This window comes from Salvia splendens, chromosome 5 (genome assembly GCF_004379255.2).
Source record: "Salvia splendens isolate huo1 chromosome 5, SspV2, whole genome shotgun sequence".
In the NCBI taxonomy this organism is placed as follows: domain Eukaryota; kingdom Viridiplantae; phylum Streptophyta; class Magnoliopsida; order Lamiales; family Lamiaceae; genus Salvia; species Salvia splendens.
The window spans coordinates 16,210,857-16,226,018 of NC_056036.1; the positions used below are offsets into that span (position 1 = coordinate 16,210,857).

The following is a 15,162-nucleotide window of genomic DNA, read 5'->3' on the forward strand; positions in this document are numbered from 1 at the left end:
TGATCAAATGCAGGTGAGCATAAATAAACACCATCCTTAATTGCATAGATAACTTATAAAGGAATCCGAATACATGGTCTTCAAGTTCTCGTATGAGTCTTTTTATTATGTTTTTTTATCAGTATTTAATCAAATTTTGAAACAAACAAATTTTATTGCTTTTTTATTAGTTCAATACTCCTCCTGTCCTATAAAAACATGAGCTTTTGGGACAACACAAAAATTAATGCATAATTAGTAAAGTAAGAGACAAAATGTGAATGATAATTAAAGTAGTGTTAGTGGATAGTGAGACTCACATTATTATTAGTGTTTAATGGTAGGGCATAGTGATATAAATTGTAAATAAATTGATATATATATATATATATATGGTCCTGTTAGGTTGAGATTTTTTAGCTTAATTGAGAATTGAGATGCATTTTCAGCCACTCATCCACAACATTTTCGAAATGTCAACTGCAAGTAGATTATGTCAACTCGGGGGTATTATCGTTAATAGCCTGCACATCAAATGTCAATAGCTTGCACATCAAATGTCAACAACTTATAGTTGACATTATATGTGTATAGTTGACATGAATTGTATATGTGGTTGACATTATATGTGCGTAGTTGACATGAATTGTATATATGTAGTTGACATGGATTGTACACATAGTTGACATTATATGTGTGTAGTTGACATGAATTGTATATGTAGTTGACATTATATGTGTGTAGTTGATATGAATTGTATATGTAGTTGACCAAAAAAAATTGAAATAAAATTTAAAAAAATTAAAATTAAAAAAAGTATTTATTGAATAAAATATACCATGAAATTACCATTATGCCTTTTCATAATTAATTAATCTAAAAATATTTTCCATGTAGCAAATTCTGGACCACTCATTTAATAAAAATGAGTGGATGATAATGCATCTCAATTCTCAATTAGGCTAAAAAATCTCAATTGGTCACATGTTTTCATCTACCAAAAGAAATCCCTAAGTATAGAAATACAGACCATATATGGACCATTAGATTTGGAGATTAATGGCCACGATCTGGAATGACTCCTCGTTTTTGTTGGGTCATAATAAGACGGATTTGTGTCATGTGAGGGGTAAATTAGGAATCAAAAAAATTAGGAACCGTCGTTCCGTTTTTTACGTGTGGATTAATTGGGAGTCATTACTCCACACGCTAAACTCTTCCACTTTCCCTCAAATCTTCTTCTTCTTCCACAAAATCAAGAAAACCCCTACCTCCACACAAATCGGCTACTCCACAAAAACCCGCATCCTAATTTACGATTCTGAAATCGACAAGGAGGGTGAACCAAAAGCCTACTTCAACAACGGTCGACACTCGAGCTTCTGGATCGGCGAGGCATGACGGAAAAGGTTAGTAAGATTTCGTACAACGATTGACTTAAAATTGACAAAATCTGGCAAAATTTTCACTTCAATTGGTTGGATGTCACGTAGTGTATCAGAGAACGACAGTGAAGAAGTAATATCGCCGATCCTAAAAGCACCGAAAGGATGTTTAGATTACCACTATTTTAATGAAATGATGTTTAGAGCTTGTAATTCTCGTTTTTTAAACCATGTTTATATGTCGGTTGGATGTCATTGTTACTATATATTATTTCATCTATAAGATGAGATAAACTTCCATTACAATTAGGGATGTCAATGTAACCCGAACCCGTGGGCCGGCCCGAATAACCCGATAAAAATACAGGGTTAGGGTTGTAATTTCGCAGCCCGAATTTAAAATCGGGCCATTCGGGCTGACCCGTTCGGGTTGTCGGGTTAGGCGGGCTGACCCGTTCGGGTTACGGGTCGGCCCGTCGGGTTGAAGGCTTCTGCACAGCTAGCAGTTTTTGTAACGGTCATAACTTTCTCTACAAAGCTCCGATTGAGGCGTGCAATATATCCACGCGAAGCTCTTTCGAAGACGAAGAGAATGATATGTATTAGAGGTTTATCAAACTTCAAAATCGAGAGAAACATTGACTCAAACAAGGCTGTTGCACATCTACATATTTTGTGTACATTTTCTAATCAATTTTCTATCATTTCTCAACAAACATATAAACATACCAAAGTATAGAAATATAATCAAAATCATTCAAGACAACTCTCTAAAACCATGCAAAATCCAAATACGTCAACCGACTATATAAGATCACGAAAAAAATCACCATGTGGTTCATGGATTCATAAATATAGTGCAAAGTGTTTTGACGCCGCTTCGTCATTGAATTATGCGTACTTTGATGATTCTTAAAACAAAGATAAATTATTATTTGACTTATTTACAGCTGGAATAAATTAAATTTGATCAATATAATTCAAGAAAACTTAGAGTTACTCCAATTAGCTAGCATCTTGATAATTCACTCTTTAACAATTCAAAATATTTTTGTTACATCTACGATGCACCTCTCACATTATGAAAATTTTATTTAATTTTCTACAAATTGTTTTATGTTTGAATTTTGAAACAAAGTGTTGATATATGTTTTAAATACATAAACATAAACATACTATTGATAGATATTTTGTAAATAATTATGTAATGAATAAGTTATTTAAATTTAAATAACTTAATTTTTTTAAAAATATTAAAGAAAATTAAAAATATGTATTTCATTGTTGAATGATTAATTAAAAATATGTATATAATTAAAGAAAATTTAAAATACGTATTATTTTTTGAAAATATTAAAAGAATTAAAAATACGCATTGGCCCGAATAACCCGGTGGATTAGCCCGAAACCCGAAGGGTTAGGGTTAGGGTCGAACTTTTATAACCCGAAAAAATCATAACCCGAATAGCCCGTACCCGAATGGCCCGACAACCCGAACGGGTTGGCCCGAACCCGAACGGGTTGACCCGATTGACATCCCTAATTACAATGACCTTGGAATGCTTTCCTCTTGTTTCTTGTTGACGATAGCCCATGCGATGAGCATTACTCGATACATTAGGTCATAGTAAATGAATATTTGTGTCGTAGCATTGTTAGGTTAATTTGTCTCATAATATACCAACATTCGAGGCATGGAATATAACTACTGAGTACCAAAATGTCTCATACAAGTTGATCGAAATGTTTGTATCAAACAAACTGAATATTAGTACGACCGAAGAATATTCTCATGTTTTGAACATATTAAAAAGACCAAATACATGATTGTTCTAATGTTTTAAACATATTAAAAAAAAACCAAATATTAGTACGACAGAAGAATACACAAATAATAACCAAAAACATCATCTACGCTTTTGGGTCATACTAAACGAATATTTGAGTCATGGAAACATATGGGTAAATTGGGTCATAATAATCGAATATTCGAGACATGACATAAAACTACTGAGTACAAGAATACCGTTATAATGCCCAAAACATCATCTATTCTTTTGGGTCATACTAGATGAATATTTGGGGCATGGAAACTTATGGGTAAATTGAGTCATAATAATCCAATATTCAAGTCATGACAAAAAACTACTTAGTACCAGAATTCCTAATACAAATCTGAACGAACTGAGTAATTTCAAACAACGTGACATTGCAAATAAAATGGACTCCAAAAAAAACTAAAATTTACGTTACTTCAAAAAATAGAAATACATGGTATCAAACTTCAGAATTTCTTCTAGACTGCCGCTTTTCTTTCTCTTTGAATTTGTCGCAATTCTTTGATCGTGGTGACCCCACTCCTGACATTTCTTGCATTGACGCAAAGGCTTGCTCTTAAGCTTCAAAGCCTTCTCCACTCTTGAGGGGAGTCTACTACCAGATCCCTTCGTGCTGACGACTTCAGGTGGTTGAACATCTACTTCCTGGGGTGCCTCGGCCCCATAAAATTCCTCAATTAGTTTCTTCTTCTGGGCTGTATACGTTACTACGCCGTCGGTGAAAATATTGTCTTGCTTCACGAACTATAGATGTCAGCTCATGAATTTGATCAATATCGACACATACAGCCTGGTACAAACCCTAAATCTCCCCCAACAAAATTGCTTGTGCCTTCTTCTTCTCATCAACATAAACATGTCTTGCTACATCTTGGCATTGGACAGCATGAACAACCTTAACTAGAGGAGATTTCAAACTCAATGGTGTTGTCCAATGTTGGGAAGCTACGACCAACAAATGGTTTAAGCTCTACAGGGCATTCTGGTGTATTTAAATCTGTAATAATTCATAACTAGAACACTCCTAAAAACTAACGATGAAGTAAAGACAAGTTCCCATCTACTGGATTTAGAATGATAATAGGTCATAATAAAGAGAAATCGCGGCATACAACGCGTACAAACTATCTTCCATGAAAATGGGTCATACTAAACACAAATTGAAGCATAGCAGAAAAATCGATCATATAATATAGGTGAAAAGATTCATAAAACAGAAGACAGTGACAGACACAGATACAAAAATATGAACCGGAGCATAACAAACAAATGAAAATAAAAAAACATAACCACAACTTGTATTCTCAAGACCGGAGTATGATTGATTATCTACGTGCGAAGTAGAATGTGCGTCGGATGTCAAACAATGCCTAACGGCTAGTAGCATTTACCAACTAATTGGTAATTGTTGTATCAATTAAGTATAATTAATATTGGGTAGTTCCTAGAATGAAGGGGGATGTACCCCATGATTGTATTGCCCTATAAATGGGGCTACTGTAACATCCGAAACACAAAAAAAAATAAAGAAATACAATCCAAATATTCCTACTCTCTACAACTTTGCCACCATGTTGTATCTTCAATACAATGCCTCTCTCAATTACCATCTTTAAGATTGTATCAGAGCAGGTTATAACGGTGTGGGACTCAGAAAAATCTCATCACCGTCCCGGATATACCTTTCCTGGCCATTTGTATACCTGCAAAACAGAAAATCAGCCATGTCAGAATCTGACTCAGAAGCTACAAACACCAACCAACCTTCGGTGAATTTCCTAGGAGAATTCGTTGTCCAATTGGCAGAATTCCTTAAAACAAATCAATTTTCAACCAAAAGCCCCAGAATAGCCGCCACCTCCACCCTCAAACCAACCAGAATCACTGGGTGAGGTACATGTGCAAAGCAAACTCAACGGAACAACTACACCGTCTGGACAAATCTGATGAAACGGGCAATTGGAGGAAAGGGTTTGTCGTCTCACATCAATGGAGTTACGGACCCCCACTCCAACTAGTGATCCCGGGTATGTAAAATGGGAGCAAAGGGACAATTGCTACTTCAACTGGATTATCAACAACATTGAGGCCAACTCCGTCAACAAAGTCTCACAATATGCGACGGCTCGAGGGAAGGTCTAGCCATCACATATGGAAGCGAGACTGACCCCTTCCAAGTTTCAGATTTACATCGACAAGACTACAACATGAAACAGAGAAGCATGAGCCTTGAAAGTCTTTGGAATAAGTCCCAAGACATCTGGATGACTATAGATGAAAGGGATCCAAACCCAATGGATACCCCTTCAATCATCGAAAAGTACAACAAGATTACCCAGAGGCATAGGTTATACCATTTCCTATGGGCTCTTGATGACATAATTAAAAGAGAAATCTTGAACAGAGATCCACTACCCACTGTGCGAAGTGCGTATGGGTTAGTGAGGTGCGAATCCCAACAAGAGCAAGCTGACTTGCAGCCATTGCGGTGGAAAGAAGCACACGGCAAAAACCTGTTTCCACCTCCACGGATTTCGCAATTGGTGGGAAGAAATGAAGAAGAACAGACAAAATTGGAGCCGAAACGAAGGAGGCAGAGGAACAGCGGCGGCAGCCGTGGGGGACTGCGCTACCAGCACCGACAACACGGCGGGGAGCACCAGCCAATCCAACGGACAAGCCGACGAGAAAAAGGCGGTCTCCAGGGTTTGGTCAGAAGGTAACCCGACACCGGTGACCGCCACCACCGACGGAACGTCGGTGATCTCAACAGAGGAGGAAGAAAGGGCGGCGGAAATGAGGGTTGTAGAAAGAACAGCGGCGTCGACTGGGGTTGGGAGAAATGGGGGTATTTTTTCTTTAAATATCCCTAACTTACCTAAATTCGAAACCCCCCCAACTCTCAAAAATACCGCCCCAAACCCCATTCCAAACATGCCTCTAATTTCAGAAAATCCCAAAATTAACCACAACAAATTCCGAATTGACCCCACAATTCCCGGAAAATCTCATATTAACCCCGGCAAACCCGAAAAATTCCAGAATGACCCCGAAAGTCTCCAATTTCAGCCCACTATACCATGTCAAAGCTTGTTCAATGCCTTAGCCTACTCATCTTCCACAAAAATTGGTGATAAAGAAAAACAATGGATATTTTATTGTGGTGCTACCGACACAATCTCCTTTGACCTCTCTGATTTCCTAGATATGTCGAAACCCACTAAAACATATGTCCAAACGGCCAGTGGGGATTTAGCACAAGTAGAAGGGGCAGGCACCATTGTTATTTCTCCAACCCTCCGACTCTCTAACTGCATTTTCGTCCCTCTTTTTTCTCATAAGCACATGTCTGTCAGTCATGCTACAAGGGAACTTGGATTAAAATTACTAATGCAACCTCGTTTTCGCATGCTACATGATATCAAGACGGGGACGATAGTTGGGCGTGGCACTGAACGAAGTGGACTGCACTATGTGGATGTGATGGCCCAACAGAGTACGACGTTGCTAGCTCACGGATCGACTGACAAGCAGGTGTGGCTCATACACCGTCGGTTAGGGCATCCTTCCATAGGATATCTTAAGTTATTATTCCCTAAGATAGTCTCGGGTGTGAATTCTCTTGAATGTGAAACTTGTCATTTGGCTAAGAGCCATCGTCATTCTTTTAAGTTGAATAATACTCGAGTACTTACCCATTTTTCCTTGGGTCATTCGGATGTTTGGGGTCCCGCTCCAATCAATTGAGGTCAGGGTCTTCGTTATTTCCTTCTTTTCATAGATGACTTTTCTCGTATGACTTGGGTATATTTTTTTAAAAATAAATCCGAAGTTTTTGAAAAATTTACTCAATTCTACAGTCTTTTCCAAACTCAATATAACCAAAAAATCCAAATCCTACGGTCAGAGACAACTGGGGGGAATACATCAATACAAACATGAAAACCTTTTTTACTGAAAAAGGGCTTGTCCACCAAACTTCCTGTGCCTACACACCTGAACAGAATGGGATAGCGGAACGAAAGAATAGGTACATACTCGAGATTACTAAGGCCCTTCTCATCGAATCCAAGATCCCCACATCTTTTTGGCCAGAAGACCAACTTCTCTTAACTTCAAAACACCCATTGATACCTTTATCAACCATGAAGCCATCCAAAGACCAACTTCTCTTACCCACCCAAAATATTTTCGGTTGTACGGTCTTCGTCCATACCCAAAACATGAGTGTACCAAATTCTCCCCATGTGCTGTTAAATGTGTGTTCCTATGGTATGGAGTCAACCAAAAGGGATACCGATGTTATGATCCTTTAACCAAACACATGTACATCACTATGAACTGTGACTTTGTTTAGAAGGAGTACTATTACAACCAATCCAGTGGTCAGGGGGAGAGTCAAACAAATAGACCAATTAGCGACCCACTAAATTGGCTATACATCCCTAATCAACAACCTGAGTCTACACATAAGGAATCCGACCAGAAGGAAAATGAGACCAGAAAAGAATCCAACCCTGTCACAGAAGAATCCAACCATGTCACAGAAAATAGTCCACCAGAAGAAGTTAGTCAAACCAATGGGTCATCGCATTTCACTGGTCAGATCACTGAGTTCGGGAATAAAGACCATCCATCAACCTCGTCTTCGATTCCTGAGGTAAACGACTCTGAAACCAACACAGTTCCATTAGATAATACTGACACTGACAGGAGAAACCAAGAAGGTGAAGACAGTGGCAGGATCGAGAATACTGGGCGGTATGAACTACCACATAGAAGCACGAGGGGAATACCTCCCAAGAGATACTCTCCAGCCTGGAAAGGGCTAAAAACAAGATATTCAATGGTAAACATAACCCAAGACCACCTTACGGAAATGACTCGAGCTTTTTGATGCCTTGGTAAAGAATGGAACGTGGGAGAAATGCACTTTGCCAAAGGGGAAGAAACCTGTCTGATGTAGGTGGGTCTTCACAATCAAAAGACGTGCAGATGGATCAATCGAGAGATACAAGGCATGATTGCTGGCCAAAGGATACACTCAAGTGTATGTGATTGATTATGATGAAACTTTTTCCCCAGTTGCCAAGCTGAACACGATCCGAGCATTACTGTCAGTTGTCGCTTGTAAAGACTGACCGTTGTATCAATTTGACGTGACAAATGCCTTCCTTCATGAGGAATTAGAGAAAAACAAGAAAGTCTACATGGCAGTCCCGCCAGGATTTGATGGTGAATTTGACCTAGGACAAGTGTGCATATTGAAGAAGACTTTGTACGGACTAAAGCAGTCTCCAAGAATATGATTTGGAAGATTTTGCCAAGCAATAATCAAGCATGGGTTCAAACAGAGTCTTTCTGACCATACACTCTTCAGAAAGAGAAGAGGAGATAAGGTAACATGTCTCATCATTTATGTTGACGATATGATTATCACAGGGCATGATGTTGAAGAAATCAGCAACCTCAAATCTAACTTGTTCAAAGAGTTTGACATGAAGGATCTCGGTCCCCTTAAATACTTCTTAGGGATAGAAGTATTGAGATCTGGACATGGAATTTTCTTGAGACAGATGAAATATGTACTTGATCTTTTGGCAGAGACCAGACTCCTAGACTGCAAGCCTGTTGAAACGCCTATGATAACGAATCATGGGTTAAAGATAATCGAATGAGCAAGATCCACGACCGAGAGAAATACCAAAGACTAGTTGGGAAACTAATCTATCTCTCCCTTACCAGACCCGACATCACATATGCAGTAGGAGTCGTCAGTCAGTTCATGCACCAACCCCAAGAAGAGCATTTGGATGCAGCTCTCAGGATTGTGAGGTATCTGAAGGGCACGACAAACTATGGAGTATTCTTAAAGAAAGGGAAAGATCTTGAGATCGATGGCTATACAAATGCCGATTGGGCAAGCAATCCAGTTGACAGAAAGTCAACCGGCGGATACTTCACATTTGTAAGAGGCAACCTTGTTACTTGGAGAAGCAAAAAGCAAAAGGTGGTAGCTCTATCAAGTGCTGAAGCAGAGTTCCGAGGCATCAAGAGTGGACTCACGGAGACTATGTGGCTAAGAAGGCTACTCACGGAGATCGGTTTTTCACCAAACCATAAGAGCAAGCTATTCTGTGATAATAAAGCGGCAATCAGCATATTAGAAAATCCAGTACAACATGACAGAACCAAGCATGTTGAGGTCGATCGCCACTTTATCAAAGAAAAACATGAAGGAAGAATTATTGAGTTCCCATTTGTTCGATCTGAAGAGCAGCTGGCAGATATTTTAACTAAAGCTATGAATCCAAGAAGTTTCAAAGAAATTCTAGCCAAGTTAAACATTGGAGATACCATTGCTCAACTTAAGGGGGAGTGTCTAAGAATGCCTAACGGCTAGTAGCATTTACCAACTAATTGGTAATTGTTGTATCAATTAAGTATAATTAATATTGGGTAGTTCCTAGAATGAAGGAGGATGTACCCCATGATTGTATTGCCCTATAAATGGGGCTGCTGTAACATCCGAAACACAAAAAAATAAAGAAATACAATCCAAATATTCCTACTCTCTACAACTTTGCCACCATGTTGTATCTTCAATACAATGCATCTCTCGATTACCATCTTTAAGATCGGATTCCATTCTTGGAGTTAGGATACAGAAATCTATACAAAGCAAAAAACAATGGGTTTTGTTATCAAAACATTAAACAAAAACAATGAAGATTCATAAATTAGAATTGTAGGTTACGATTCTGACCGACGGCTGAAATGAAAAATGATATGAGAAACGATGGCAGTATATGTGGGATCTGCCAACAACGATGGTATAGAATTGAAAATGGAACAGATTGATCTGTAACACGACAGCGACGAAATCTGGAAACTAATTGCTCAAGAAAAATAAATCTCCTTGAAATTAAGTTTAATGGAAGATGAATGGAAGATCGTGTAAAGAATATGGAAGATATGAAGGAGTTGAAGTTATGGAATGTTGATTCATCACTCACGCAGATGATTTGTTAGTGAGAGGCAACATCATAGGATTTTCCATAACAGCCGATTAGATGATGACATAAGTAACCTTATAGGATTATTAGTGATTAAAATAATAATTTTCAGAAATTAATCCAGTCATTAGATATTCTAATTTTCAGATGATCTCACCTAATTCTATGGTTGATATTCGGCCTGTATTTCTTGATTTAAAGGGATTCTTGTTTTGATCAAAATCCTATATGGTTTATATATATATATATATATATATATATATATATATATATATATATATATATATATATATATATAGGTGTGTGTTAAGGTCCTTCGCAGCTTTTCAGTCCAAGCTTCAATCAGATCACAGCCCTTGGATCCTTGAATTGGATGGTTGTGATGATCTGAATTATTACACTATAATGGTGCATTATTAGTCAGTGTGCATTATTCAACTGAAAATCTGTATTATTACACTATAATGGTGCATTATTAGTCGGTGTGCATTATTTTACTGAAAAGTTGCATTATTAAATGACATGTGGCATCAATCTAACCGTCGGATGACAAAATCGTGGGACTGAGATTAAAAAGAACAATAGAACAAAATATACAAAAAGGAAATGAACAAATCCCTATATATATATATATATATATATATATATATATATATATATAAGTGATCAAGGTATAACTAATTTTAAGAGTATAACTAGAGAACAAATCTCAGCCACACAAATAAATGCAACAAATATTATTTATTTTAATAAGGTAAAATAGGCCAAGGGTATTTTTAGAAATCACATTATGAAATTCATAAGATCATACGCGATTCATTTCCTTACAGATTAATTTCCTTCCAAATCTTCTTCCAAATCTGATAAGAGGCGATTCAATTCAATTCGACGCGATTCAATTCAATCCTTTCATCGTGATTCAAATCAATAGATTCAATTCTGAGGTCGGACGAAGATTATTTCGATTCCGACTCATCATCGTCGGGAGAGGAAGCTGAGACATCTAAAGGTAATCATTATACGTTTCACTTTTATAACAATTACAGTCGATCATGATTAGAGTGACGAAGATGAAGTTTGTGTGTTTGTTCTCATCATGATTAGAGTGTGTATGATGTGAAAATACGTTAGAGTGATGTATTTATGTGTTAAAGTGATGTATATAGGCTTTAATTGAAGCGTGTGTGTTTTGTGAATTGAAGAGTGCTTTGTTTTCCACGGTTAAGTGATGTTTTTGTGATATTTTCTTATAGTGATCTATTTCTTCATATCAGTGAAGTAAAAACATGCTTAGAGTGATGTTTTCCACAGTTAAGTGATGTTTTATGATATTTGGTTATAGTGATCTATTTTCTTCATATCAGTGAAGTAAATACATGCTTAGAGTGATGTTTTTCACGGTCGAGTGATGTTCTATGATATTTTCTTATAGTGATCTATTTTCTTCATATCAGTGAAGTAAAAACATGCTTAGAGTGATGTTTTCCATGGTTAAGTGATGTTTCTGTGATATTTGGTTATAGTGATCTATTTTGTTCACATCAGTGAAGTAACAACATGCTAAGAGTAATGTATTTTTTCTCATCACAGTGTAGTGAAGTATATAGAACATATAGTGAACTATTATATGCTTACAGTGAAGTATATTATGCATTTTAGTGTACTATTATATGCTCACAGTGATGTATATTCTTCTTACAGTGGTTTACGTACCAAAATGCTCCAATGATTTGAAACCAAAAATTGGACAAAGTTTCATGACCTTTGATCGTGCATTGGACTTCTACAACAATTATGTTCGATATGTTGGGTTTGACACCCGTAGAAAGGGATCGAAAAAGGAAAAAGATGTCATTACTTGGATTTACGTGGTGTGTAGCCGAGAAGGTATAAAGCAAAGAAAGAGTGAACAATCTGAGGTGAAACGCAAACGTTCTTCTATTAAGTGCTATTGTAATGCTAAAGTGTCTTGGAAGTTTTTTATGGGTGTTGGTTATGTTATACAAAGTTTTGTTGAAGAACATAATCACGAGATGGTTGAGGAACGCCATAAGCATTTTATGAAGTTGAACCGCAATTTGGATTTAGTCCATCAGAAATTCATCCTTGATTGCGCTAATGCAAACATTGGTCCAACTTTAAGTTTTAGCTTACTTAAGGAAGTGCTTGGTGGATTAGATTATGTAGGGTGTACTGTTTTAGAAGTGCACAACTACAGACGTGACCTTAGAGCATACGTAGAAGGAGCTGATGCGCACATGCTATTAAATGAGATGCGCAGGAAGAAGGAAATTTGTGGTGCATTTACATATGAATATGAGGTCAACTCAAAAGATAGACTGACACGTTTGTTTTGGTGTGATCCTACTGCCAAGAGAAACTATCATTTGTATGGTGATATTGTTTCTTTTGATACGACATACTCAACAAATAGGTATGTGCACACTAATTATTATTTTTCACTTCATTGAAGTATATTCTGCATTACAGTGATGTATATTTCTGCATTCTTATAGTGTATTGTTTTTCATTTTAGGGAAGTATATTGAGCAATTAGTGAACTACAATATGCTTACAGTGAAGTGTATTGAGCATGCCTTGACATGGAGTATATTGAGCATATAGTGATGTATATTGTACAATACATTGATGTTATATTGTGTATTACAGTGATGTATATTGTGCATTACAGTGACGTATATTTCTGAATGCTTATAGTGAATTGTTTTTCATTTTAGGGAAGTATATTGAGCAATTAGTGAACTACAATATGCTTACAGTGAAGTGTATTGAGCATGCCTTAACATGGAGTATATTGGGCATATAGTGATGTATATTGTGCATTACAGTGATGTATATTTATGCATGCTTATAGTTAATTGTTTTTCATTTTAGGGAAGTATATTGTTCATATAGTGAAGTATATTCTGCATGACTTATAGTGATTTTAATATGTAGGTACTATATGATATTTGCTCATTTTACGGGCAAGGATAATCCTGGTCGCCCTGTGACATTTGCTGCTGGCCTTTTGTCCAAGGAAAATGCCAACTCCTTTCATGGTTATTTAACCAATTTGTAAAGTGTATGGGTGTGGCTCCCAAACTCATCGTAACCGACCAAGACTTAGGAATGAAAGTTGCTATTGAGGAGGTCCTTGTCAATACGAGACACCGGTGGTGTATGTGGCACGTTATGAATAAAGCTGCTGACAAATTGCCAAAGAACATGCTTGGTAGTGAAGAACTAAAGAAGGAACCGAATGCATGTGTATGGTCGGAGTTGATAGAACATGATGCATTTGAAGAAACTTGGCATGCTATAATGGAAAGATATGGGCTGGCCAATAATGACTGGTTTTCATTAATGTTTGCATCCAGAAAGTTTTGGGTTCCAGCCTTTTTCCGCGATTTTTCGATGAGTTCGTTGATAAAGACAACTTCTTTGTCAGAATCACAGAATAGCTTCTTTAAAAGGTACTCAAAGTCTTGGGCTAACCTTATGCTATTTTATATGAACTATAACCATGCTCTGGAGACTCAAAGAAGTAATAGCGCAAAGCTTGAATACTATGATTCAACAAAAGTGCCTATTTTGCGAACAAAATTGGAAATCGAGAAACATGCATCAACGATATATAGTGGTAGTGCTTATAATGCAATTCAAGAAGAGATAGTTTATGCATGTTTCTCTTTGTCTTGTGCAACTCTAGGAGTGTCTGCCAATAGAGAGATTGAAGTATATAACGTAAATGACAAGGATTCAAACTCATGGTCAGTGACTTACTCCATTGGTGATGACGCCTATTTGTGTGGATGCAAAACGTTTGAGAGACTTGGTCTATTGTGCAGTCATATATTTTGTGTTGAAATATAAGTTTGTCAAGTTGATACCCGAGAAGTTGCATGGAGGGAGATGGTTGAAGTCACAGTTTGTGAAGCCAATACATGGAGTTTTTTGTGATGATCAAGAAATACACCTTGTTGTGGACAAGAATAAGATTGCATTTAAAAACTTGTATGCATTATTCATTGAAACAGCACAAAGTATTCAAGGTAACATTGATCAAATCAATGCATTTGCTGCAATTATTGAAGAAGGTAAGAAGCAGCTTCTCGGAGAAGGTGTTGTTCTGTCTTCGACAGAGAAGAGAGCATTGATGGAGAACTTCTATGGCTCACAAGTTTCGAACTTTATTGAAGTTCATCATCCTGATGTTGTTAGTACAAAGGGAAGTGGGAGTAGGAAGAAATCGAAGAAGGAGTCAGCAATGAAGTTAGCAATGAAACCAGGTCGAAAGTGTGGAAACTGTCATCAGATTGGACACCATGATTCTAGGAACTGCAAAAAGGTTAATGAGAAGGCAAATCAGAGGCAGTGAGGATTTGGACAGAAATAGTTCACTTTGTAGCCCTTTTAGAGAATTAATGACTCATTTTATTACACTTTTGAGTGAATGTTATCTCAATGCAAACTTGGTTTTTGTGTTAAGCTCAAGTGCGAATAAGTTCACTTTTATATGTATTCGTTTTACTGCTTACAAGTCCAACATTAATTGATATGCTTTATAGTGAAGTAACTATTGATTATAGTGTATTGTTTTTCCATATTAGTCAAGTATATTGAGAGTACAGTGACGTATATTGCGCATATAGTGAAGTATATTATGCATGCTTAGAGTGAAATATATTCTAACCGTGGAACACATCGCTCTAAGCATGTACTTACTTCAGTGATGTGAACAAAATAGATCACTATAAGCAAATATCATAGAGACTTCACTCTAACCTTGGAACACATCACTCTAAACATGTACTTACTTCACTGATGTTAACAAAATAGATCACTATAAGAAAATATCAAAGAGACTTCACTCTAACCTTGGAATACATCACTCTAAGCATGTTTTTACTTCACTGATGTGAACAAAATAGATCACTGTAA

At 37.0% G+C, this 15,162-nt stretch overlaps 1 protein-coding gene across 1 annotated transcript; it reads left to right on the top strand.

Annotated features, from left to right (window-relative positions):
- Nucleotides 1–13,305: 13,305 nt before the first annotated feature.
- LOC121803902 (protein FAR-RED IMPAIRED RESPONSE 1-like) lies at nucleotides 13,306–14,599 on the top strand. Its single transcript, XM_042203477.1, has 2 exons — nucleotides 13,306–14,011; nucleotides 14,070–14,599. The coding sequence occupies exons 1-2, from the start codon at nucleotides 13,306–13,308 to the stop codon at nucleotides 14,597–14,599; spliced, it is 1,236 nt and encodes a 411-aa protein (XP_042059411.1).
- Nucleotides 14,600–15,162: the final 563 nt, after the last annotated feature.